General features: G+C 38.0%; 1 protein-coding gene across 4 annotated transcripts in view; it reads left to right on the top strand.

Annotated features, from left to right (window-relative positions):
• The window catches only part of LOC146443557 (uncharacterized), a 42,191-nt gene that overhangs the window by 7,871 nt on the left and 8,644 nt on the right, over nt 1-25,676 (top strand). For 2 of the 4 annotated variants that reach the window (XM_085046814.1, XM_085046793.1), the window contains exon 4: nt 13,669-13,832. In XM_085046814.1, the coding sequence (XP_084902940.1) occupies nt 13,669-13,832 (164 nt within the window). Of the gene's footprint in view, nt 1-1,429; nt 1,527-12,087; nt 12,230-13,668; nt 13,833-25,676 lie in introns of those variants that run through there. The other 2 variants (XM_085046806.1, XM_085046801.1) reach the window with 2 other exon arrangements.

The following is a 25,676-nucleotide window of genomic DNA, read 5'->3' as shown; positions in this document are numbered from 1 at the left end:
AGCATCCTAGCACTGAGGAATAGCTCCATAACCAAATAAATGGACACTAACTAGATGATGCTATCTCTTCTCTTGATTTCTGAAAATGTGGCATCCAGTTTCTTCTGGCTGTAACAAATAATTTCTGAAATGATTTGCTGTAGAGTTGCATGCTCTTGGTGTCTCTGAGCGATTAAGTTTGCAAGAGTATTGATTCCACCTTTAGCTCTTGTGCTCACAGGCAGCCTCTTACTCTTCTGTGTCAGTGCTCTCAAGATTCTGCACACTTCCTTTCAGCACTCTGCCAGTGCATCTGCTAGTGCACTGTATAGTCTGGCAGCTGTTGGAGTTTTCTTAATCACAGATGAACACCTAAGGGGTTGAGACAACCAGGTTCCACTAACTTGTCCATACCCTTTCCTATCTCTTGGGAGCTCCCATTTGCCTGGTCTGTCATCACAGGTTTATTTTCTTAGGTTGGTAAAGGGAATGCCCAGAAGCAGGTCACGGATTTCTGTGTCTGCAATTCTAACCCATTAAGTTCCTGTTTCTGAATAATTTACTTTTCAATTTGATTATAGTAGCACAGTAAATCAGGGAAACTCATCTTCCTTACATCAATTTTAACAATTACTTGGCCCATTCTCTAGTAGTCTGTGTCTGTAGACATTTTTATCACTTCATTTGGACTGTCATACCAAGTACTGTCATTTCTTGTTAATAACCATTGCAACAGAAAGTGTTCAGAATAGAGATAACACCCTGACCATTCATCGTGGGTGTTCTCACCTTTTTATAAAATTGAGTGACAATAACTGAGAATCTCCAGAAGTTAAGGACCTTCTTCCTCCATTTTGACACAGGCCTTCTGAAATCATCCACAAATACTGCAAATGTGAACTAAGTAAAATTATACCTGCCATAGTGCAGCTGCAACCACAGTTGTCTTACAGGAATGCACACTGAAAGAACTTTGTGGCCTCTGCCACTCAAAGCGATGCGTGGCTTAATTTTTCAACTACTTCTCCAAATAGTTGCTAAGAAAAATTAAAGAATCTGCATTGTCTGCATCCTTTTTCAGCAGCAGTCCTGGGCTGTACAAAAATCAATCAGTCACTGTTACTGATATGAGAAGTTAAGGTAATATGTATGTATGTCTAATTTGGCATTTATCTGAATAATCCCTTTTTCCGGACACCCGTTTTTTCTTTAGACATATTTTTCTGTATTTCATTTGAAGGTGCATACAAAACACCTTCCCTCTTTCTCCTGTTATATTTTTCAAGGCAAAGAATCTGTTTTTATCTGTTTAGGAAGGCAATTCTCAGAGTTTCATTGCTTGTATTTGTATCAATTAACTTCAGTTTCTATTGACAGATGCCGTAGAACAAGACTGACATTGTCATCAGTCTTATTAATCTAATTCTAATCTTTCACTCTGTTTCTTGAGGCTGGATTTTCCAAATGTCTGACTCCAATTCTGAAGATATTCACCAGAAGCTGCCTTATGTATGGACTAGAACAAGGTCAAAATCAAATATTACAAAGTGAGGTTTTTACTTCCATAAGCAAAATTAGAATAAATGTTTTCATGATGTAGAATACAGATTATGGGTTATCACTTAACAAAACCAGTACACTCATCTGGAGAGTGTTATGGTTTTGAAAACTCCTAGAGTTCTGATTAACATTTTGCTATTCATGAAAGAGAAATATAAACTATTATTTTAGCTACTGTAAAGGAAGGTAAGAATTCTCTCAACAGACATTTTTAGGAGTTAGTGGTGACACAGTCTGTTCTGATCGTGATTTATCTACAGATAAACTTTCCAATAGTTGTGAAACACTGTTTTAATATCTTTTGCAAAAGAAACCATGGTCCATGAAAATCCTTTTGCATTTTGATAATTTGCTATGATCTTTAGCCTGTTGCCTTGCCAGGGCCTGAAAGCAGTTTGCCATAAGATGTTGTGACCAGAATCAGGCTTTAGACTTCATCATGCTGCTTGTATTTAAGCCTTCTATTTTTACGTAGTGCAAGACAGCCTTTACACTCTGGAGGATCCCCATACAGAACTGGCCAAGTGTTTAAAATGTATGGTAGCTTCCAAATACATGAGCCATTCTTTGATTACCAACTATAGTACGTAAATAGCATCAAGGAATGGAGGAGGTGTAAGAATAGTTATGATTTACAGTGCCTCAATTCTCCAAAGAAGAAACATTGAAATGTATAGAGCAGGCTAGTTTTAAATGAAAAAAATCTTTCCTGGTAAGTGTTTATAACTGTTAATTACTTGCAAGTTACTGAAAACTTGCATAATTTTGTATCTGCAATACAGTTTCTAAATTTCAACTGTTATATTTTGCTGTTTAACTGACAGTTCCTATACACTGACAAAATTATAAACATATTCAGATTTAATAAAATCAGCATGGTATCTTATGTGAAAAATCATAATTCATAATAATAGGTTTAGTAGTAAGTCATTATAAAATCAAGCAGTTTTCCGTGTGTGAAGTGTATATGCTGCAGTGTATTGTACATTGTATATTATAGCATATTATTCCCCATGGAATGGGTTATTATCACTGCTTTACTCCTTGGGGAGCTGAGTAGCCCAAAGTCCAAAAGAATTGATGCTACAGCAGAAAATGATGTTTGCATTCTTTGGCCAGCCTCTGCATGTCACCTTCCAGTAGCTATGTAATGTGTTTGCAAAGCCAAGAAAAAGAAGAGCAACAAAAAAGCTTGTAGTTGAGGGGCTTATACAGGAGACATCATATTTTCTGATGATTTAAATAAGTGCTGTTGTCTTCCCACCTATGAGACATATAATGTCTTAGAATTACCTGTATTAGAGAACTCTCTGAAATGTACCTGTCATTTACCCTCATGGTTTCTGGATACCAGCCTGCAATTGTTAAGAACAGTACAGAGCTCATCCCAACACTGAGAATACCTGAGACTGTCTGTGGGGTCTTCCATATTACCATGGGGTCTACCATATTACCAGCAGCAACTGCTCTGGGGTCTTCCATATTACCATGTTCCCCAAAGCTCTGATTGCAGACAACCAGTTCAAGACAACTTTCATGGCACAAATAGATCATAAGGTCTCCCTACAAGCAATGTGTTCCCTTCCATAGGACCTGAGAATGTTTGCAAGAACTTGCAGACCCTGTTGACCCATCAGGTTGGAAGTAAAATGCTGCTTCTGATACTGCTATATGCTGATGCTGTCACCAGATTCCTGTCCTAGTGCCATGAGAGTTGGCTTAGTGTTCTTAAATATTTATGCTTAGCCTGGTCAGCAAGTTTATACTGAGCAATATTTTATGGCAAAATTGGAACAGCAAGAAAGATTGGCTTGAAGAAATAATATTACTTTGATTTTTATCAGCTGATGTTTTACCTAATTAACTTACCTCAAAACCGATCAGCTTCTGTGCTCATTTTTTTCCTTTAGTGGTTTTGTTTCCCTAGCACTACTCTGATGACCTGCACATTTTTATAAGTGCTTCAGGACTACCAGATAAAAGTACTTGAGGCATGTGCTCATACATACATGTAGGACAGTGCACATAGACTGTCTGATTGAAAAGGATGTTAGCCAAGGCAGGACTAACATGCCTTCTAGATTTGGGTTAATTTAGCCAGCCTCAAACTCTCTCTGCTTCCTTCTCAAGATCAGTCATGGTACTAAAATAAATTTGGCTGTTAGACAAAGGAATTTGAAAATATTTAAATTATTGGTCTTTCTCAGAAGGATGAAATAAGCAATAGCGATGAAGAGCAGTGCAACAGGTGTATAGAATACAAGATGGTGAAGGTGAAGTAAAAAAATCAGGTAGACAGACTTTCAAAGTTGAATGCTCCTCACAGTCAACGGATCTCTGCTATGTGTGTAGAAGGTTGGTGTGGTCATTTCTGGTGCCAGCTTAACCACGGGCAATTTACATGATCTTGGGCATCTTACTGGACCCCTTTCTATTTGAGCCTAATGTGTTTAATACTATTTATCATCAATGTTTACAGAGCTCCTCAGGATTCTTACAAGAAACACAGTTTAAAAGATTGCAAAATCATATAATACCCTTCAGGGTATTCCCTTAAGAGAGGCCTTAAGGAAGGTTATTGATGAAACAAAACAGAAATTTGCCACTTAAGGTTCATACTGCTTGGGGAGGGAATTGGGAGATCAGCAGGTTGAGCTTAGTCAAGTGGGTGGATTTTATACTGAGAGCTCTGCTCATCTTCCATTCCTCCCAACCTGCTTGTTCAAGAAAGGAGATAACGGGTTAGTGGCTTCACTTATCCATATGCACCTGGACCCAGTACCCAGGATACAGAGCTGATAGAGTGTTAGTCCCCGTGCTCTCTGCAGAGGCATGTAACAAAAGCTGTAAATCTAGAGAATAACAACTCCTTGACTCTCATTTTTGCCATCCTCTGAGTATCTTGCTGTTTGCCAAAGCTCTGACAACTCCCACAGAGGGGTTTCCATGCCAGTATATTTAGCCCTTCTCCAGGTCACACTATAATTGGAACTTTCACCCCTTTTGGACATGGCAGCATCTGCCTTCCTAGCAGGCAGGGAGATGCACTATGAGCACTTCCTTGGTGCTGCAAATTAGTGCAGAGAGCATGAAGCTGTACAAAAACATGAACAACGTGAACAATAATGGACATGAGAGAAGTCATATGTTGTGCAACCTATTTTTCTTTTTCTGCAGCCTGGAGTCATATCTTAATTGTGTGTCTAACAATGGTCTGCGTTTATTTTGGTTGATTGTTTTTCATCTACCCTCTTCACTCAAAAATGTAAAACTGGGCACAGTCTTTGATGGCCAAAATTTTGCTCAGACAGATGAGTAGTCCATGGAGAGTTTGGCATTGGAGGATATTGACTTGGGAAGAAGAAAAACATCACTTCTATCTTGTGTGCAAGTCAGCTGGAGATGAAGAAACATGGAGGTGACGGAACTTGTCCTCACTACAAGTGCCTTCTAGGAGTCAAGTGCCACCATATTTTCAAGCAGCCCCAAAGCACTATGTTATCTAAATTGCTTAACGAGATGGAAATTGCTTTGAAAAGTGAATTTCCCTTTTGTTGTGAGGACAGGATGCGCTTTGGCTTACTAGAACATTTAAACATACAAAGGAGCCCAGCAAGCAAATGGGTGCCAGCCTTCTGGCTGCCTGGAATACATAAGCTGCGGATGGATATTTCACAGAGACAAACTGCAGGCACACTCCTGTCTCCTTCACCCCTGCTACTTCTTTGTGCCTCACAATGCAGTGAGGCACAATGCATCATATAGGTTGTAGAAAGACCTGATGAAATGCTATTTGTTCTATGTATTGTTCAATCATAATCGTGATTTTCCGTATTAAAAATAATTGGCATAGCTTTATGGAGAAAGTGGGGCTACTGACCTAACCCAAAACAGTTTACATACAGCAAGGAGCTGAGATATTTGTGGCTGACCACCACCAAATACTTGCAGTTGTTTGGCTCCTCTAATTAAATGCATCTGACTTCTGTAAATCTCTTCCAGCTCCTTTTTCTACTGTCTGTTTTTATTAAGGGTAGAAATTAAGATTATAATTTTCTTTTGAGATTTTAGCAGATGCCTCTTTTAAAAGTAATTTTAAAAGTGTGGCTCATGATTTTCATTTTCATCTTGGTTCTGTTTTTCTCACTGGCTTTCATTTATTTTTCCAAGTCTGTGTTACACCATCTTGTTAAAACCATTGCAAGTATTTGTTTGGCTGCTTATCCTTCTATACAGCTTTTTTAATTTTGAGGGTGGATCTACTGTCTAAAGCAACCTGTTAGACTGCAGGATTAACACTGATTTTTTCTATATCCTCTGTGTCAATTTCAAATGCAGTTGTAAAAAGCAGATCCCTTCTTGGGGAAAGCAAGTACACAGGTGATTCCTTCTGAAGATTCAGGCACAGCAGACCATGAAAATTGAACATCAGCATTTATTTTCTGTATAACGTTATTAGCATCCATATTATTCTTAATATATATTAAATATAGAGACATAAAAATGTTTGAAAAGTGCCATCTGAGGGTTCATACATTAATGACATCTACATTCCATTTTACTTTATTTTTTCTTCCTTTAAATTTACAATAGATTCTGATGTGTTTTAGAACTCCTAGGAATGTACTAGTAATTGGAAATGGTATTAATATTACACCATTTGACACCAATTCCTTTTAATTTGAATTACTGAACCAATAATTTAACCCAACTCTAGTCTATATCACAGGGATAAAGATTTATACCTACCTCACAGGCCTGTACCATGAGAAAAGCCAGATGAAGGAGCAGATATGCAAAGTGGCTCTTTAATTAAAGACTCATAGATCAAAGAGAGCTCCTTGGATTGCTTAGGCTTCACTGAGATACACCAGGAAAAACAGGTTTCATATTTCTGCTTGTTTACAGCAACAGTGTAACAGTGATGTTTAATCAGGAAGGAGGTCTGGTCACTAATAAAAATGAATGGTCAGAGAATGGAAATGGCCTTGGGATGGCAAGCATGCCCAGCTTGTACAGTAAGGTAATACTTATTGCTTTACTTTTCTTGCTGCTGTCCTTAACTTTTTTTCTTTTATTTTCTTTTTAAATGTCACATCTTCTGCTCTATCTGAGGTGTCTTAATTGCAAGGAACATGATGCTTGTATTTCTTTAGCATATCACAAAATCATAGAACTGTTTGGTTTGGAAGGGACCTTAAAAATCATCGAGTTCCAAGCCCCCTGCCATGGACAGAGACACCTTCCACTAGACTAGGTTGCTCAGGACCCCATCCAGCCTGGTCTTGAACACTTCCAGGGATGGGACATCTACAGGTTCTCTTGTCAATCTGTTCTTTACAAAGAACATCTCTCCCAATAGCACCTACAAGAGTGGATATCTTTACCTCTGTTTTACTCAAGTAGCATCATAGCGAGATGGAAAAGCAAAGTGCCTGGAACTGTTTTAATTCAGGATTTCAACAGAGCTGAAAAGCATCTTGTAGGTTTTTCTGATCTTGGGAATATGAATGAGCCATTCCTCATTTTGCTTTTGGGCACATTGACTAGCAGGCAGTTGTTTGCCTTACTTGAGGCCTCATCCAATTTTCCACCGAAGTCCATGAAAAGGCTCTCACTTTAGTTACCAGAGCTGGTCCTAACATGCTGCAAAAATTCCAGAAACAAAGGTAGAACATTTGTGGCCCCACTCAGTTAGCATGCCTTCAAGCACGGAGTTTGTAAACAAACCCATTATTTACAGGGCTTGGATCACTGATTTTTTAATTCCTGCTACCTACTAGGCATCACGTAGTATTTTATACCAGGCCTAGTATTTTATACCAGGCCTTCCTAAGGCCCTGATAGAATGACAGGTATCCAAACCCATACCCAATTCTTTACTTGGCTCATTCTACTAGGCTAGCAGCTGATATAAACGAATAACTTCAAACAAATGGCAATAAAATTCTGAACAGCTGCCATGACTGTTTCATATAGGCAAATATTTTTATTTGGACTGGATTTTTTTTTCTGTAAACTGACTTTTGTTTATTCTGTAAAATCTGCAGACATATTCAAATCTGCATGATATTTGAAAATATGCTGCATCTGTAGTTTTGGTTTTTACTAAGTCTGCAAAATTGAAGGCATGTAATTATTGAAAGAGTTTGTATTATCTAATACAGATTACAGAATGTTACAGATCATAGAATGTAACAAATATATCAAATTAATTTGATGTTTTCAGGAGCCTTATGAAAATGTTAATGAGTCTAGTAAAGCTCTCAAATTGTGAAGATAATATTTGAATGGGTAGGAGTGTCAGAGGCTGGAAAAGCCTGGTGCATCCTGACTTTTGGATTAAATGGCAACAGGTTTAAGACCCCCACTTGGTGTCACCAGGACATTCTTCATGGTCCATGTGCACAGACAATGCTAAAGCTTTAGTGACTGCAATTTAAAGAAAGAATTTTGTCTGCACCAAAATGCTACTGCTTTACTGGGGTATAAACATTGTCCAAATCCTGCCCACTGTAGTTAAAGGGCAAGCAAAGACTAGAGCTTCTTAAGTCTGTCCATGCCTGAGTCCACAGCATCTGCCTCAGAAGTGTACATGGTTTGAGAGGTAGGAGAGGTCAGGTCTTCCTTCTATATGGCAGCACCTTCCAAAACATGCACTGTCTCAGTACATTTAGTTCAGGCAGAAATCAGGGAGGTCAGGGAGCTTTCTCTGTCCACAGTTCTTAAGCTACAAGCTAACTTTGCTGTACTTAAATGAGAATGACGGCACTAAAACTTGTTTGTAGACTTAAGCCCCAAGTAATTGATAATTTCCTCACCTCTGACCAACTGTCTTGGATCACCCTTTGAGACTTCATTCTGCCTATTCCATCCAAACATAAATATGAAAACTGGTTGGAGGTAGTAAATATCTTTTTGCCCTTTCAGGGTAATGAATACATCACAGTGAGGATTGCAGAGTACTTTGCAATTAGCTTCTTCTACAAGTAGCAACATGAAGGTGTGTGCTTGTCTTTGGCACTGCTGCAGGGTGTGGCTCTTCCACAGTTTGAAGGGTTGGTGTGTTGTAACTGCTTCAGGATTGCGTTTTGAGAAGGCCGTTTAAAAATGTTATTTGCTCTGCAAACTCTGGGATTGATGAGCTTTCCCATAAAATACACTTCCCAAGGTTATTTCCTTTTAAATGTGCTAACTGCATTGCCACTGAGTGATGAAGTTGAGATTCTAGAGATTAAATATAAACTCCTGTGGTTTTATGCCAATGTCCACCTACTATGGATCTGGCCCAAAGGGAAGTTATTTCTATGTAGTTAGGTTCCTATTCCTGCATTTTTTTTTCAGTCTAATTTCCTTAATTATTTAATTATTCCCCATTTGCAATTTTTGGTGATTAAGTCTCTACTACCCTACATCCAGTGTATATAGGTGCAGCTAGAACACAGCTGAATATTCTTTTTTCCTCTGAAAGTATTGTTAAATATTGCCTGTGGTTTATCTAGAATTCTCTGATCTGCCAGAGAAAATACTAAGTGTATTAACTGCCCATTCTCTGGTAGCTGTAATTTATTGTGCTGCAGGAGGTGGGTATGAATGAAGGCCCCAGAAGTCTTGATCCATATCTTTCTGGTCTTCACTTTCATGCAGTGAGCTGTCTGTCCATCTAGTTTAATTATCCAGCCAAAACCCTACATCTTTATGACAAATAATGTCTTATAGTTAGGTTGAAACAGGCTTTGGTGAAATAGATTTTTGAGTGATTTGCCAGTCAGGAAAAATATATTTTTGAAAGAGTTGGAAAAGTAGAAGAAATCTAAATCAGGTTTAAAAAAAAATAGAATTCTGTTTGTTTAGATTTTATTTCCGTTTTCCTGTTATATTTGAAACCACTTAGCCTAGAAAATGTAAAAGCATACATTGCATGTAGGAAGCATGTACATATATCTTATTAATTTGAAGAGAAACTTTTATTCCATCCTGAACTTCTGAGAAATTAAATTTGTCAGTTGTTAAATGACATCTTGTAAAATGTCCACAATGTGTAGCTCATTGGCTTAGATATTAAAACACAATCCTTGAAGCTACTACAACTAACACCACTATATTCAGCCAAAAACCTCCCAACTTCTCATTTGCACAGCTTTCTGCCTGCATGGACAAGGAAACATTCTAAATTAGGGAAGATAAACTAGTAAAGGAATATATTCAAAATCTAAACTATATTTTATTTGGAAACAAAAATTCAAACTATATTTCGTAAGCTAAACTTTAGGTTTTTGAAAATGGATATGGAAGGTGATATTTGCTTACATCATAATATCATCTCTAGTTAGTGGCATTTTAAATACTTGTGACTGTTATTTCATGATAGGTTAGCTGGCAACACCAAAAATGGTCTAAACTTTGTGATAAAGCAGAATGTCTTTGTTCTCTGTCCTTTGTTTCTTATTAATAAGCTTTCCTCTGAATTTTAAAAAGTGCTTCTTAGTTACTGTCAAAAAGAATCTCTCAATTAATATTTTTCTCTTCCAAAAATCAAAGAATTTTTTATAGCAATTAAAATATCTCTATTTTTCCCAGTTGTCAGCAATCCAAATGGTTGAAGATAGTACACAGCAAAACCTCATAAACCAACAAATATTTAGTTACCATACAGTGAAAACTGTGAGTCATCATAACATGAGTAATAAGTACTCTCGTTAAAGTTAAGCATAGCTGGTGATTGTGTTTCTTCAAGAGGTGGATTATAAGACTAGAACCCTGCTTTTTGGGATCCCACTAGTGTCTGCTTTTATATCAGTCTATAAAGGTTCTGCACCCCAAGAACCTTCTTGCATTAGACATGGTCATCATTATGAGGAGCTGGGCAATAGGCAACATAATCCATTTCCTGCTCCTGGCTACACCTTTAGAAACCAGTTAACCCTTTCAATTCTCTCTGCCCTAAGTAAGCATAGCATAATCAGAGATCATTAAAAGCAGATATATTGCCACTACATGTCACTAAGTAGTTCTCCTGCATCCATATTTTCTACTAGCAAAAAATTCTTTTCTTCAAATCTGGTATTATTTGGACAAACTATTGGAAACACTTGACATTTAGAGGAGATTAGAATTCATTATGAGAAAATTCTTCTGATTCTTTTCTATGTAGCCTTTAAGTGTGTTTAGCCATAGAATTTTTGTATTAATGTCTTCTGAAAGGACTTAGATAAGATGTAATTTATGGATGCAAATTGAAAAAGAAAGATTAGTATTTTCAGATGGATTTAAATTAATAGTCACACTGTGACATGGTAGAATCCTAGCATATTTACAGAATACAGAATGCTGGCGTGCAAACCAAGATGTTAAAAAGAAGCAAAAAATAGTTATAATTTCAGTAACCGTGTGATTAACTTTCACTATTAGCTTCCATTTTGGATCACACAGTGGATGAGCTACATTTATAAGTGCAAAAAACACTGTCAGTTCCCAAATCCAGGCCTACTTTTTCACTGATTTCAGCAGTGGTTGTGTATTTTGGGAATTGGCTGCATACACCTTCAGAAAATGTCTGACCTTCCTCTGCTGCCCTTAAGGGAGGGCATAATTCAGTTTGCAGATGCTCTCTCAATTACCTCAGGTATGCAGAGATCACAAGGGAAGAGGAAAGAGAACAGCTGAGCTCCCAAATAATAAACTTGTCTTCTTATAGATCAGATGCAGTCAGCTCCTCCTCACAGCATGCAGCAGGAACCATACTCTTACCCTTTCAGGTGAATCAGTGGATCAAGAAGGAATAAAATAACTACTTTTCCCCTGGTCATTAACTGGTTCTTTTCTGATTTCTTACTTATGCCATACAGTAAGAATTTACACTCTTTTTATTGGGGTGTTTCTACCAGTACCTCAGAGCCTTTGTATGACAATCTCTCTAAAAGCAGCAACAAAATGAAGCTACAGTTTTGAAGGTTTGGAAAAATGCCCATATTAATTTTTTAAATACTATTTTAGCAAATGAGATTAACTTTCTTGTATTATCCACATCTTGTATTAGCCACATTCACAAGAGTAACATCCAAAACCTTTATTTGGGAGCAATGCTTCTCTATACCAGCATTTATGAAGACAAGAGCCCTGTGTGTCTTCTCCTTGATTGATGCTCTGCTCTTTCAAGTGCCACCACCTGACAAGTGTAATATATAGAAAATCTGAGCTTCAGACTTGCTTTCCCACAGTTTGTTTAGCACCACAGTCATACTACTTTGTTTGCCTTTTTAAAAATGTGTAAGGGAGCAGCCAGAAAAACAGAAAGAATATTGATTACAGCATCTTTCCTGAGTCCTTTCAAGTACAAGATGGTCTGTATTTGGTTTTAAATGATCTGCTAGTCTCTGATGGATGTCTTTTCACTCAATCCATTAGAGCAAAGAGGTCTGCAATATCCTTGGCAATACTCTGAAACCTGACTTCACCCAGCCATGGCACATCTTGCTAATGCAAGTTGCTCATCTGTTTTGTTTTGCCATTAAACTTTCCCTTACTCGCTGTAATTTTCTCATGCAGGACTTCTGTTTTACTGAATAGTAACTTCAAATCAGAGAAGCTGCATATGGCTGGGCTCTATGTAAATAAAAGAAGGAAAGTACTGTATGTCATTAATTCACAGTAAGGAATCCAAGCTAAGTTTGGACAATGATGGCTCCAATGCAAACATTGATGGTAATAGTTTACTAGCAGTTCATTTCCGTATGTAGTTAAGTAGTTCACCTGTGCTTCCAAGCCATTGCACAGTTACATGGGATGCACTGTGTGTGGGTCAAGAGCAGTAACTTTTCAAACTTATGTAATCCACAACTGTCCTTCATGCTGTGTCTGCAGTTTCTCATAACAGGACAACAAGGTGGCATGATCTCTCATTGCATCTTTGGTGGCTCAAGGTTCCCTTGTGTCTTCAAGGCTAGTTTGCTTTTATTGATACTTTTCCTATGAGTGAATAGCAGCAGTGGTTTTTTAACAAACTCAACAATGTCTACAAATGAGCAAAATTAAAATAACAAAGTCCTTTTAATCTCATACAAGTAGTCCATAGCTCAAATAATAAAGTAAAAATATCATAAATCTTAGGCATTTTATTATTACTTCAGTTATGTTGGAATTGTAATCTTGTTTTACATATATGTGGAGCTGAAAAACAGTATTTTGCACATTCCCCTGTGGCTTGTGGGATCACATATGGTATATTTCCCCTGATTCATTTATTTTAGACTGATTTCCTTTTTTCTGTTGCTCCCTCCAGCACAATATATCCCCAGCAAACATCATATCCAGTCCCGGACTCCCCATAGCTCTCTCAATTTTATTGGTTTTCTCTTGATTGTTTAGGGATTGACCCAACATTCCGAAAGAGCAACAATCTTCCCATTAGTCTCAGAAGACTGTAGAGCAAGCCCATGGCCTTAAGTCCTTTTTTTTTTCCTGGTCCAAACCTTTCACAGGATTTGCTGTTACTATGAGGAAGTTGTGTTCAAAAGATACCATCATTAGAGCAGAGTAGCAGGTGCTTATTGATGACATGATGTCTTATTTAGAGGTGTAAATTTAAGGGTCTGGATCTTGGCATTCCTGCTGCCTGCTTTACAGGACCAAACAACGAACAGAATCCCCCCAGTTTACAAAGGACTTCTCAGACAAATTAATCTTCACCACACTTGTAAAAGACATATAATACCAACACATATAGCACATACACATGAATATAAAATGAGTATACTACAATCAACTGCCTAAGAGGTGCCTATGAGTCCTTCAAATAATTAGGGAGTATCCTTTGAAGTCTGCTCTTGGCTGCTACCAAAGCCTGCCTGGCTAGCTCATCTGGTTAAAGCACATCCTTCTTTCTCCTGTTGGCTGGATTTCAGAGGCTGTGTTTTGGCAGAAGCCAGGAGTTCCACAGCACTCCTGGTTGCACCAGGCCTTAAGAAACACCTGAAATGCTGAGATGACTGCACACCTCAGATAATAGGGGATGACTGGGCCTAGGCCTCTCATTTATAGAGAGAATTTTATGTTATTCTTCAATCTGTAATTTATTTAATAATCTGACTTGGTAACACTTTCCCTGTTATTTTGTCTTCCTCATGACAGGGACAAGCTGCCCAGGATCACCTCACTGACAATCAAATGTCCTTGAAGGAGCAGATCACAGTGGTCTGTGTCTCATCTTCAAAAACAAACAAGAGCACTAGTGAAGACAAGACAAAGCAGCTATATGAAGGAAGAACAAGAACAGAAGTATGCCTTGTGCTCAGGTGGGTTTTACCAGATGGTCCTGTTTCTGAAAACAAAGTATTACTTGAATCCATATCTTTGAAGATGGAGTAAATTGCTATTCCTAGCTTAGATGAATTCATCACATCATTCTTTTTTATGAAACAGCTGAGAGAATACCCCTGAACAATCCCTTAATGTAAAGCAGGGCCCTAAAACCTGACAACTTTCTAGCTCTGTGGCAGAGTACCAGGAAGCTCTGTGGGATGTGTGGCTACTGTGGCATTTTGGGACCCAAAAATTAGTAACCACAAGAAACTTTTGCTTCACTTGAGCAGAAACATGTGATTTGGTGGCAGTTTGACAAAGTATATATATGTGTTTTTTTGTTGTTGAAACATTTTGGCTTCTAGGAATCAGCACTTTCTAATAAAAATGAGTGCAAAAAACATTCCACACAGAAGCATGCTGCTAGAAAATTTCAAATCAGGTAATTTTCCTTACAGTTTGAACTTAGTGAGTAGTGTTTTAATAAAAGACACTGTCCTCCCTTCACATGGCCAAGTACTAAGGAAATACACAGCACAAAGTATATTTGTGTTAAGTCTGTATGTAGAAGGACTGGAAATATGAGTCAGTTAAAGTTTGGAAAGGCAAAAAAGCAAAAGATAAGTAATATGATGAACACTTTAAAACAAGGAAATATTTTTTGTGTCAATGTTCCCTGAATGTTGTCTGTTACCTGAAAATTTCTCATTAGAGTTAACAGTGGAAGTGGTAGTAGAGACTGAACAGGCATTTTTATCATCTTGGCCTGGAGGGCACAACAGTACACATCAGTGACTTCTTAATTCAAAATATTCCACTTGTCATTAGATATGAGAGGGGCTGCACTGCAATTTAAATGTTAAGAAGATTTGAGTCTGCATGCATGCAGCTTCAGTACCAATTAAGGCATTCAAATCACTTCTTTCACTATGTCTTATTTTTCCACTTCTTGAGAAACTGGTCCCACAGCAACTATCATTTCTGATTTGAATTAAAAAAGTTAGCATAGAAGAAGTGGCATTCTGGCCTTCATGAAGTCTTTGAGAAAATTGCCACACATTTCAGCACTAACAGGATTTTTAGCCCCAGAATCAAGGGCTAAATCTGAATTAAATATCTGCCTTTAACAGGAAGAAAGTAGGGATGTTTTCAGACCTAAATTTTTATATTTTTCCTTTTTCCTGGAAGCCTGGCCTAAAAACCTATTTGGGAAATAAGTGGGAAAAAAAGGTTTGTGTGTTGCCTCCTCAACTCACAGTGTTGGTTCTGTTGGTCCAGTTGGCCCCTGTCCACTAATGGTAGGAATGCAAGATTTTGAAAGCCGGGATTCAGATGGTTATGACAAATCCGTAAGAAAGTTGCACAGGAGCTAGCTACCTGCCCTGTGCTCACAACTGTGAAGTCCAGCTTTATAAATCAGAGGAGCTGCTAATTCTAGGAAGAGTCGAACAGACTCACAGAGAGAAATGGAGACATTTAGAAGCCCCTGTCATCAAACTTACAGTGTGAATAACCATTGCTGTCTGATCTGATAAAGAAATTTGAGTTCATAGGGGCTTATTTAGAAGGAATGTTACTAGCTTAATTGGCCAAGCAAAATTTACCACCTACTTAATAATATAATTGTACTTCCCTTATTGCTTCTATGTTGTCTGGATTTCCTTCTTCCTCTGAAATACGATATCAGTTCTGCAGACACATTTACAAATCATAAAGGTTCCTTACTAGAAAAGAGACCTAATGTAGCTCCTGGAAGTTTTTTGGGATGTTAAAACTATTACAGTCAGTTGTTTAACTTTCGATGCTACTCCTGTGATTTGGTTACAAATGAGTGACTGCATCTTATTAGTATTTGAGCCATCAGGAGAGCGGAATGGTAGTCTTTCCTCTCCAGGAATACTTCTGTTATCCCAGCAGCCTTGGTTCTTCTTTATCTATTAGCAGTTCAGGAATTTCAATGCATCAGGTCATTCTCATTCCACCTGCAAGGGGCAGGAAACACATGCCAGTTGCCACAGCATTAGAAAAGGAGTATAATTTATATGATCTAGCTGTTGATGTGCACTTAACCCCATTTCTGCTTCATCGCTGACAAAAAATCTTGAGGCACATCACTCAACAGCATGTTTCAGTCTTTGAAAAAAGAAGAAAACTTCCACTTTCCAACATTTAGAAGTACTCTTTGCAAATCAGGAAAAAGTGTAAGATGGAACATGCACTGATGTTAGTTTTAAGTACTTGTATAGTTTTCATACATGATCTAGAAATACTAGAATTTTTTTTGGTAAGAGATTAATTTATAAGTAATTTATTCCATTGAAGTTTTGCATGCAAGGCATACATTGCATGTTTTGAAATACCTTACTGTTGTAACACTGTGAAGAGAGGATTCTCCAGATCTTGTTCATCCCTGTTGACAAGCTGTTTACCCCTGCAAGCTGTCATTAGGCTACGAAAATGCAATCATGTTTTTCATTGCACAGAATTGCAATAAATTGGATTTTAATAATCCCCACACCTTTCCATAAACACCAGTACAAACACTGTTTTGCTTGGTTCTTTTAGTTGCTTTCTCACAGTAGGGGAGAGACCCACTAATTATTGTTTGGTTATTCTTTGCTCGATTCCTACTAACAGTGAAGAACATGTACTACTTCCTGTCTTTGCTCTGTGCATTTTAGTACTGGCCACGGCATCAGAACAGAGGTCCTTTTAAACATCCTATCAACTACGGCAAAATTAAGGCTGTTTTTGTCAGTTAGGAACGAGCTATTCCTGCAGAAAGAAAAATTTCTCATGACACCTATCTGTGATCAACCTCTCTGTCCACTGGGTGACACCAGCAGCCTATCCAACATCTCTTAGCTGTGCATAGCACCACAGATTATGCATCTGAAGAAAATTTAACCACACAGCTTCTTTCTTCCTGATAACACTAGTAACACTCTCTATCCTCTCTGGTGGAAAAGTGAGATAAATAAATAGGAAAAACAAAATGCAGAAAAAACCTAAAACATCTTCCAAACCTATTACATGTAGTTTACAAGGCTGAAGGAGACAAAGTGAGAAAATACTCTGTAAAATACTCAATGAACTGAGGGCCTATTGTACAAACAGATTAAAATGACATGCTTTAATATGAATGACCAACGACGGATGAAAATTATTGTGAACAGCTCTGAGTATCTCAAGTAACCAATTACTGAGGTGGTTTGATTCTGTCCCATGTTACCTTTTTTGCATTCCCATATGGAACTAATTCAATAGTTTTGAAAGGAAAACCAGGATAACATGGAATTTTTTAGCTGATAAATGGATTAATCCTTGGAACAGTTTATAAACTATTTTTAAAAATAACTTAAAGACATTCTCATATGTGGGGCAACATTTTAGTTTGGTTTTGCTGTTGATCTTTTCATTTTTACTTTACCTGTAATTCACTGCTGCAGAGATTAGCCACCAGTACATGCTCAGTTTTAGTCCTCTTCTGATACAGATATAAACAAAAGATGCATGAGGAGTAAAACCTAAAACCTAATTAGTCTGTCAGCGTGGTCTTAATTGCTTGCTTTAAAAGCTGAATGGTAAAGGGAGGGTGACTGGTTCTTTGCTTGAACAAGAAACTGACAGTTGTTTGAGGAAGAATGGAGTTTGTTTTTAGAAGGAATGTGTTAATAGTCCTTCCTATCAACACTCCTAATGTCTCTCAGATGGTAAATAATCAGTCCAAGCAGAGAAAAAGTCCCAAAGATATGAGCCTATTTCACCTGATTACAACTCCTAGGACCTTTCAACTGATAAAATGAACATCCCATACAGATGGAGCCCTCTTTGCTGTTTCCAGGGGGCACTAAGGAAACCTGCCTGAAGTAGCAGCTCCAGTGCTCCTTGTGTTGTTGCGTACGGTAGTGACTTGCAAATACCAGATGGAATATAAGAAGCTGTCAATGCAAGTCTGCCAGAAGTCACAAATTAGAAAGGGTCACAGTAATTTCCAGAGCAGCTCAAAAGCAAAAAAATAATAACTAGAAGTTCTGGATTCTAAAATAGGCTATGGTACTTTTCTGTTGGACAGTAGCACAGCCTCTGCTGAAGATCTGGGACTGACCTGATTGCAGTTTAAAAGTAATAATCATAAAGAATGAAGTCACTACATTTAGTGTAGAGTACAACTTCCTTTTTCTATATTTCTGAAAAAATTGTCATATAGCAGAGAAGACAAAATTTCAGGTCACACTTACTTGTCTGGAATGTTCAAAGCTTTTCACAAACAGCTCCAGAAGCATCATGCAATACTCACTAATTTAAAATCAGTTGGTGTATGAAATTAGTGAAGTGTAGTCTCTTAGTCACTAAGTGCAGAGTAATTTACATGGGGGAAAAGAATCAGAATTATTTATAAAGATGAAAAATTTATACTGTAGCTCTGAACACTGAAGTAAGAGATCTAAGACTCATTCATTGACAAATCCCTGAAAACTTTTGATCATTCTCTGCAATGGTTGTAATGCGAGCACAATGTTAGTCAGAGGGTAAATAAAACATTCTTGAGATTCTGGTACACAGCACGTGACTGTCTTCACCACATCTCAATAAAGGATATAAATATAGAATGGCTGTTCATATAAGGAAGGACTAAATAAGGTAGCTTACAAAAGGGGCTAAGATGAGATAAGAGAGAGCTTTATAAAGCAAAAATAGTGTGGCAAAGGAATAAGAAATAATTATTGATTGTTTCTGAACACACGGAATGATCAGGCACACCAAGGAAGAGATAAACAGCAGATTTCAAACAAAAGGATGTTCTTTTTCTTACAGCACATCATTAAATTGTGGAACTCGTTGCCACAGGATGTTGCAGAGGCCAAAAGCGTAAGTGTGTTCAAAACGGAATGAGATACATTCCTGAAGGTTGGCTCTATTGGCAACTGTGAAAACTGATGGCCCAGACACAGCTTTTGGTTAAGGAAATCCCTCAATTGTTAATCCCCTGTTAATTGAAATCCCCTGAATTGTTAACTGCTTATGGCTGATATGGATCACAAAAAGAAGTATTTTCTTTTAAATGTTGTTCCATTCCTCCTGAAGTTACAAGCCACTCACAGGGACAGGATACTGGACAAGTTAAATGAGCCTTTGGTATAATCCTGCACATCTGTTTTTATACCAGTATGTGCAAGGTTATTGCTTTAATTGGGGTAAAATTTTAGGATTAGGGAGGAAAATGCACAGAGTTCATGAGAAGAAGGTTCTTTGCCTCTGAAGTCATCCTTGGCAACATATATCAAACAATTTTGTATATATTTTAATTTGTAAAGCTTCAATGAAGCAAAACTAATGTTCCCAGGAGGGGAACATCTCTCTCAAACTGTGTAAAAGATTAAAAACCTACTTAATTTTACATACTTTCTTCTAGAGGCAGATAACTAATTTCCTCTGGTCCTTGGAATTTCCTCAGATGATCAGGAAAAAAAACCCCTTCAAAATGAAACACAATTGTCTCTGTGTCTAATGAATCAAAAGGCTACCCTTAGTCATTTAGGACAGAGTCCATCCTTAATTTCCTACTAAAATTATTGTTCAGCTAAATAAATAGAAGTGAGTTTAAAAGAAGGAATTCATGGCCTCAAAAAAAAGGAATTAAGTTCAAGTTTTAATGAACATGTTAAGCAAGAAGGAAATGTTGTATGATATTAAACATTTGCTTTTAGACAGCTTTCTATATAATCTCTTAGATGCCTCAAGGAAATGGTTTTACAGAAGCATTACAATAACGTAGTTGCTCCCAGGGGCAGTTCTTTCTCCTGATCGTGGCATGTACTTCCTGCCAAATGAACAATCCCACTCTCTCCCCCTGCCCCCATCTAAAGAGCTTCAGCCAGGACTTAATTCCTGTGCTTTCAAAATGTTAGGGAGCTGTGTGTTTGAGGGACAGGAGGCAGAAGGGAACCAACAGTTTATGTGCAAGAAGTGGCTTTTCAAAATCATCGTTTGTGCTGAGTTAAAAAAAAATCTCCAAACACCAAATATTCCTGCACTTTTCTTTCCCATAGGATTTTCATTCCTCCTTTTTCCAAAGTAGATGCCTTTCTTGTGTAGTTTACAAACTGATAATCACACATTATTTGTGAAGAAATGATGAGGATAACATATGAACCCTACAATAACCAGGTGTGGTGTGCTTAGATATGTACACACATGGAAAAATACAGTGCTGTTCCAGTTTAAGAATGAACTTAAGCCAAGATACCTTCTTTCCCCCATCAATGCCATACTGCATGGAATGAGGGTTAAATATTGTGAGAGCTGGCTGAAGGACACTGGCATCAAATTATTATATTTCTAGATGTGTAATCACCTCTGGATGTGACTGACTCACCTCTAGCAGCACAATTCCAATCGACTGCATTTTCCAGTTTGTGGAGCATGTCAAACTGACCCCATGATGTGATAGGGAGGGGAAAGCAACTTGAGGTCAAGGCCAGATCCATGGGTCTGGAAATGTGTTCCTGTGCTTGAAGAATGCAGCAAGGGCTGTGAAAGTTACTGACATTTACTTAGTGCAGGCACAGATGAATTTGGTCCATTAGTCCAGATTCTCCATTTATCTCAATGACAGAAGCCTCTTCAGCAAGGAGCAAGAGTGCCTGGTTTGCACCACTGGCAACCTGCTAAGTGTGAAAACCAGCCACAAGCCCACTAAATGTAGTCTAGAAGAGGAAAAATGAAAAGCAAATAAAGCAGTAAGAGGAGAAAGCTTGCCCTCATAACACCTGCTGCGTTTGCCATTTGTGGTGAAATCCATACACACCTATAAATAAACATCTGTGGGGAAATCAGCCATCCAAGCATAGATGCAAGTCTAGGGTGAAGAGCAAGAGAATCTGTGAGTTTTTTCCCCCAAGATGTGAAAATGTACAAGACTCCCAGAAAGGGTCTGGTGAAACCAGTCAGATCTCAACCAATCCCAAACTTCCTCATCCCCGGCCAGTGTTCTAGCATGCAGGTCTGAAATGGGAAATAACAAATATTTCGTTAAGTCCACTAGTAACTTTTCATTGCTCTTCCTACAGGAGTCCAGGTTGAAAATATGGAGACAGCATAGTGATAAAGGTCAGTACACATTTATAACTTGTTGTACCAGCCAAGCTAATTTATCAGCATAAGAAACTTTACAGGTGAGGTTTTCATGACCTTGAAAAATAGAGTACTGCCCTGAAAGAGGTGAGAGAAAATGACACAATTCATTGCATTTCAGCTGATCTCAAGATCCAAAATTTTTTGAAGGAAGTCTGGATGCCATAATTGCATTTAGCTTCCAGCTTTGCCAGCTTCTTAAGTGCACTCATTATGACACAGGCTAAATGCTTTGAGCTGATTCTGCAGCTTATCAATAGCATGGAAGGAATTTGTGCCAGTGAATTTGAACTTCTCTGGATTGAAGAGTTGAATGGAAGTCATCTGCAAATATGATTCAAAATAGTTTCTGCCATTTTTTGCTGCAGATAATCAAGATGACAATATTTTAGTGATTTCTCTCCAGTAAAAATATTGCTTATGAAATAAGCCCAGGATGTGGAATCCTCTATTCATACAGAGAACCTAACAATACACGCAGCAACTGTTTGTACAGTTTTATGGTTCACAAAAGATATTTCGAAAAGGCCAGTCAGGAACATACAGGGAAATCTATGCTTCTTCTATTCTTAGCTTCTTTGATTGAGAATGATATTTTGTTCATTTTGTGCTGATGGTGTACTTGTTTTCTTATTAACCATTAAATTATTCTTTATCTCATTCAAAATTTTTCAGCCAACAGCCATTAATCAATAACAAATTTTTGTTACTGTCATCGTACTGAACAGTCAATTTGGTTTTCAGTGAGGCCTTTAGTTAGGCAGATCTGTAACGACAGTTCTTGACTTTCTCCATAATCTAGAAATGACCTGAAGAGGTTATCAAGCCTCACCATTTTCACCAGTACAAAATCAACTATGTCGGTGGCATTACAGAGATGAGAGATGGTGTAGTCCTGACAAAGCTTTAGACATCTACAAAACAGATCTTTAGAGTTGAATCCGTTTTCTAGAGTCTTTAACATCTCCTGAAGAAAAATAGGCACTTCCACGGTGGAATTCATCTCCTTCCAATGTACAGTGGGAGTGGGTCAAATAAATCACATGCTAGAAATGCCTGTTTCTCTCCTGTGGGATTGAGCCACAGGAGATTAGCTCTTGCTGGCTAAGCTGTTTGTAAAGACTCAGTGATAGAGAAGCCACAATATCTTTGCAAAAATACATCTGAATGCTTTGTTCTCATATTGCTGGACAGCTTTTCCTATCTAGTTTTCATTAAAACCTGTTATTTCTTGCTCTGTTTATCACAGACATGGAAAACAGACTGTTTCTTTCTGTAGCAGAATGTCCATCTATTTATGTTCTTTCTGTCTCCCATAACTGTACTCCTGCACAAGTCTTCATGTCTGTATACTAAACAAGTGCAGGCTGTGCGCTAAACTCTTTTTTATAGGTCATATCTTCTGGAGCTCTGGCCATTCCCCCTGCTTTCCTGCAGATTCATACTGGTTGATATGCATTTGGCCACTCCAGCATAGCTGAACTTATGAGTTGTGCTGTGTATTTCACAGGTCAGACTCCTATTTTCACACCCCATGATGATTTAAAAGTTGTATGTCATCATCACCAGCACAGATAATCTATAACATGAAAAGGACAGCTCAACCATCTTGTTTGTACATTACCAGCCAAGAAGGGTGGTACTACAGAATCCAAAGGGATAACAAATCTTTCATTAAATGTATTTCAACTATGGTGATTAAATTTAAATAAACTTTAGCATGAGCAAATATTTTCTAATTGAATATCTGAATGTGCATGCACATACACACATGAATTTGTCCAGTTGCCTCTCCAAGGGGCAGTTTAAATCCCTTTAAATCTATTATATAATTGTTTCTATAATAAGAACATGTGAAGTTAGCTAATCCACATGAAATATTCCTCGACAGAAGGAAGAAGGAAATTAACCTCGAGAATGACCATCTCGGTCAAAAAACTCTAGGGAAAGAGTGAAGCTTGTGATAACTTGAAGACAGCCCTATTTCATTCCTTTAGTCAGCTGGAATGATGCAGAAGGGCACATAAGAGGAAAAGTATGGGCTGGGCTGAACTCATAAAACCCCTACTGTGCATTGCTTAATGTCTGCTTTTAATATCTCAAAGTTCCCATTGTCCCAGAGGTTAAAAGAAATCAGGATGGAGATATATGTGCTTATAAAGCCAACCTACTGTTAGCAACCATAAAACACTTTTTATTTTGCCTTTTTTTTTAATGTTCTGACATGTTACTGCTCAGAAGTTCAGAATTTCATTAGTATTGAAGTTCATCTTTGACCTTTCACCTTTTTATGTGGAAGAATTAGTCAGGGAGAAAAAAACATTCCTCTTTGCCCTGGCTTGCTTATTATGACTCTCTCAAGAATTTCAGTCTGAGGCCATTTGCCAGAACTATGTTTAGCTCTGAGAGGAGAAAAAACCTCCCCCTACTCTAAAATGCCACCATCCAAATTTATCTCTCAGCTTTTACTAAAGACTTGGGGTTTAAAACACTCTGGATTAAATTTATCCCAGTAGGAGTAATAGCTTTGCTATGCCAGTTTACACTTACTGAGAAAAGTGGACCTTGAGAGCTGCTTGCTAATGGACCTTCTTATTCTATACATTCCTGGTGTTTTAGAGATGAAGGAAGCCTGAAAAGTGTCCTGTAGAAGGCAAAATTTTTACTTATGCCATGAAATGCCAGCCTGTGAAAGTCATGTGCTACAGAAGGCCATAATAAGAGTGACAGGAACTTGAAAAACACTGGAAAACTTTGACTAGTAACATTTATGTACTATGCAAGCAAAGCAAAGCTTCAAGCGTACTTTATGCTTGAAGGCACAAATTGATTGCTTGTGGTGGAAAGAATAATGAAATTCCTCCATGTCATAAAATCACAGAATCAACCAGGTGAATTGTAATGGAAATGGCTACATTCCTCTGACAGTGATGGTGATTGCCAGAGGCAGCCTTCTCATTTTTATTTCCCTAGAAAAGTTTCAATGCAGCGTGCATTCATGCATCAGAACATTTTTGGAACAGATGTACCTACCCCTTCTATCAGCCTCTTCATTTTATACACTTACGGACCACATGTGTCAGAGAACAGTAGTGCAATGTGCAAAGCACTCTGTAGGCAATCCCACAGTGGCAGAAGGTTCCCTATCTGCTTGTTATCATTGTCATCATTAGCCACACTGAAACACTGCCAGAGGATAAAACATCACAACTGGTGTGCACCCCACCATGTTTTGGCAGTAGGATAATGCCAGTGGTTACACAAAGCCAACACGGGAGCAGGGTTGTGTGGGGCTTCCTCATCCGTGTGGCAGTGAAAGGCTCTTCAATTGGACAACACGTCAGGACCAAGCCAAAGTGCAAATCCCTGGGGGTTTCTTCTCATGTTCTCTGTGCTCCCACCATAGGCAAGGAAAGAACATGCAGAACTGAGGGAGAATGATAAGAGAGATAGACAACTAAGAGACTGGATGATCTGTGTAATGAAAAACATGATAGCGAAGGGGAGGGAAGGGGAAGTTATGGAAAGCAGGATGAGGCATTATTAAAAAAAAAAAGCAGGGAGAGAAACATAGTACAAGATATGAGGAAGAAAATTAAATAATAGGAAAATCAAGGAAGAGACAAGAAAGTTAGAACAAATGAGTAAGAATTTGCCTCAAGGGAAAGCACACAGACATAAAGGGGTCCATGTAGCCAGAGAATCAGTAGCTGAAGCCAAATATACTTTCATTTCCACCTGCTGATGTACACTCAAAACTGTACCCCAAGGAGAGCTTATAGGATTCACTTTGTTATGATGCTGACACTGCTCCCAACAGTTGATTTAAGCAAGAGGACAGAGAAACAAGGACCTTGGCCTTAATGTAACATGTATTATGTTGATGTAACTCTTCATCACTTCCAAATCTGCATTGCTCTGAATGCTCCTCTCACACAGGTAAAAAGAGCTCTTCATAGTAATGAGACTAATGCTACTCAACTGAAAGAAAAATGTTTCAGAGTTGAGTAAAGCAGTGCTATCATAATAATTTCTGCCTATAAAACTGAAAAATGCATATGTTTTTTCCGCCTCTCAGTTACCCACAAGTAAAAGCAGTGTTTTATGTTACATTCATTTCTGGTTACATTATAGATTAATGCATATTGGTGTGAGTGTAAGATGAAAGCAATTTGGTGGTCCTCTGGATTTCCTTATAGTGAATACATGCATTGTTGCTTGAATGTGCATTACCCTGAAGTATTCATGGAGTCCTGCAGGATGAGAGTTTCCCTGAAGTAAGCCAGATGTTTCCAATTGTTTAACACTGGGAACATCCCACAACACAAGAAACTTTGGACAGTACATCAGCTTAAACGATCCTTACAGTTTTAAATTCAATTCAGCCAATTTTTTTCTGAAACAAAGATTCCTTTACACTGCCAGAACAATGACATGGGCCTTCATGTCAGCACAAATCTGGCCCAACTACGTCACTGACTGAGAAAAGGCTGTTGCTCACGCCTTCCCCCTATTTATATCTAGTATTTCAGCAGGCTTTTCCTCAAGCCCTAAGTCTGACATCATCCATATGTTATATTAGTGTGGAACAGTCTTTGCAATAGTTGGGAAAGTATTTCTCTTATTTGAACTTGCTCTGGTAACTTTGAGTCTGGGGACATAGACTAGTCTGTAATACTGTGACTAAACCCCAAAGCGAA

The sequence above is a fragment of the Lichenostomus cassidix genome, chromosome 1Aa (assembly GCF_008360975.1).
Source record: "Lichenostomus cassidix isolate B80296 chromosome 1Aa, HeHo_3.0, whole genome shotgun sequence".
In the NCBI taxonomy this organism is placed as follows: Eukaryota; Metazoa; Chordata; class Aves; order Passeriformes; family Meliphagidae; genus Lichenostomus; species Lichenostomus cassidix.
The sequence above is the reverse complement of the archived record's forward strand: the minus strand, read 5'-3'. Positions and strand labels throughout refer to the sequence as shown.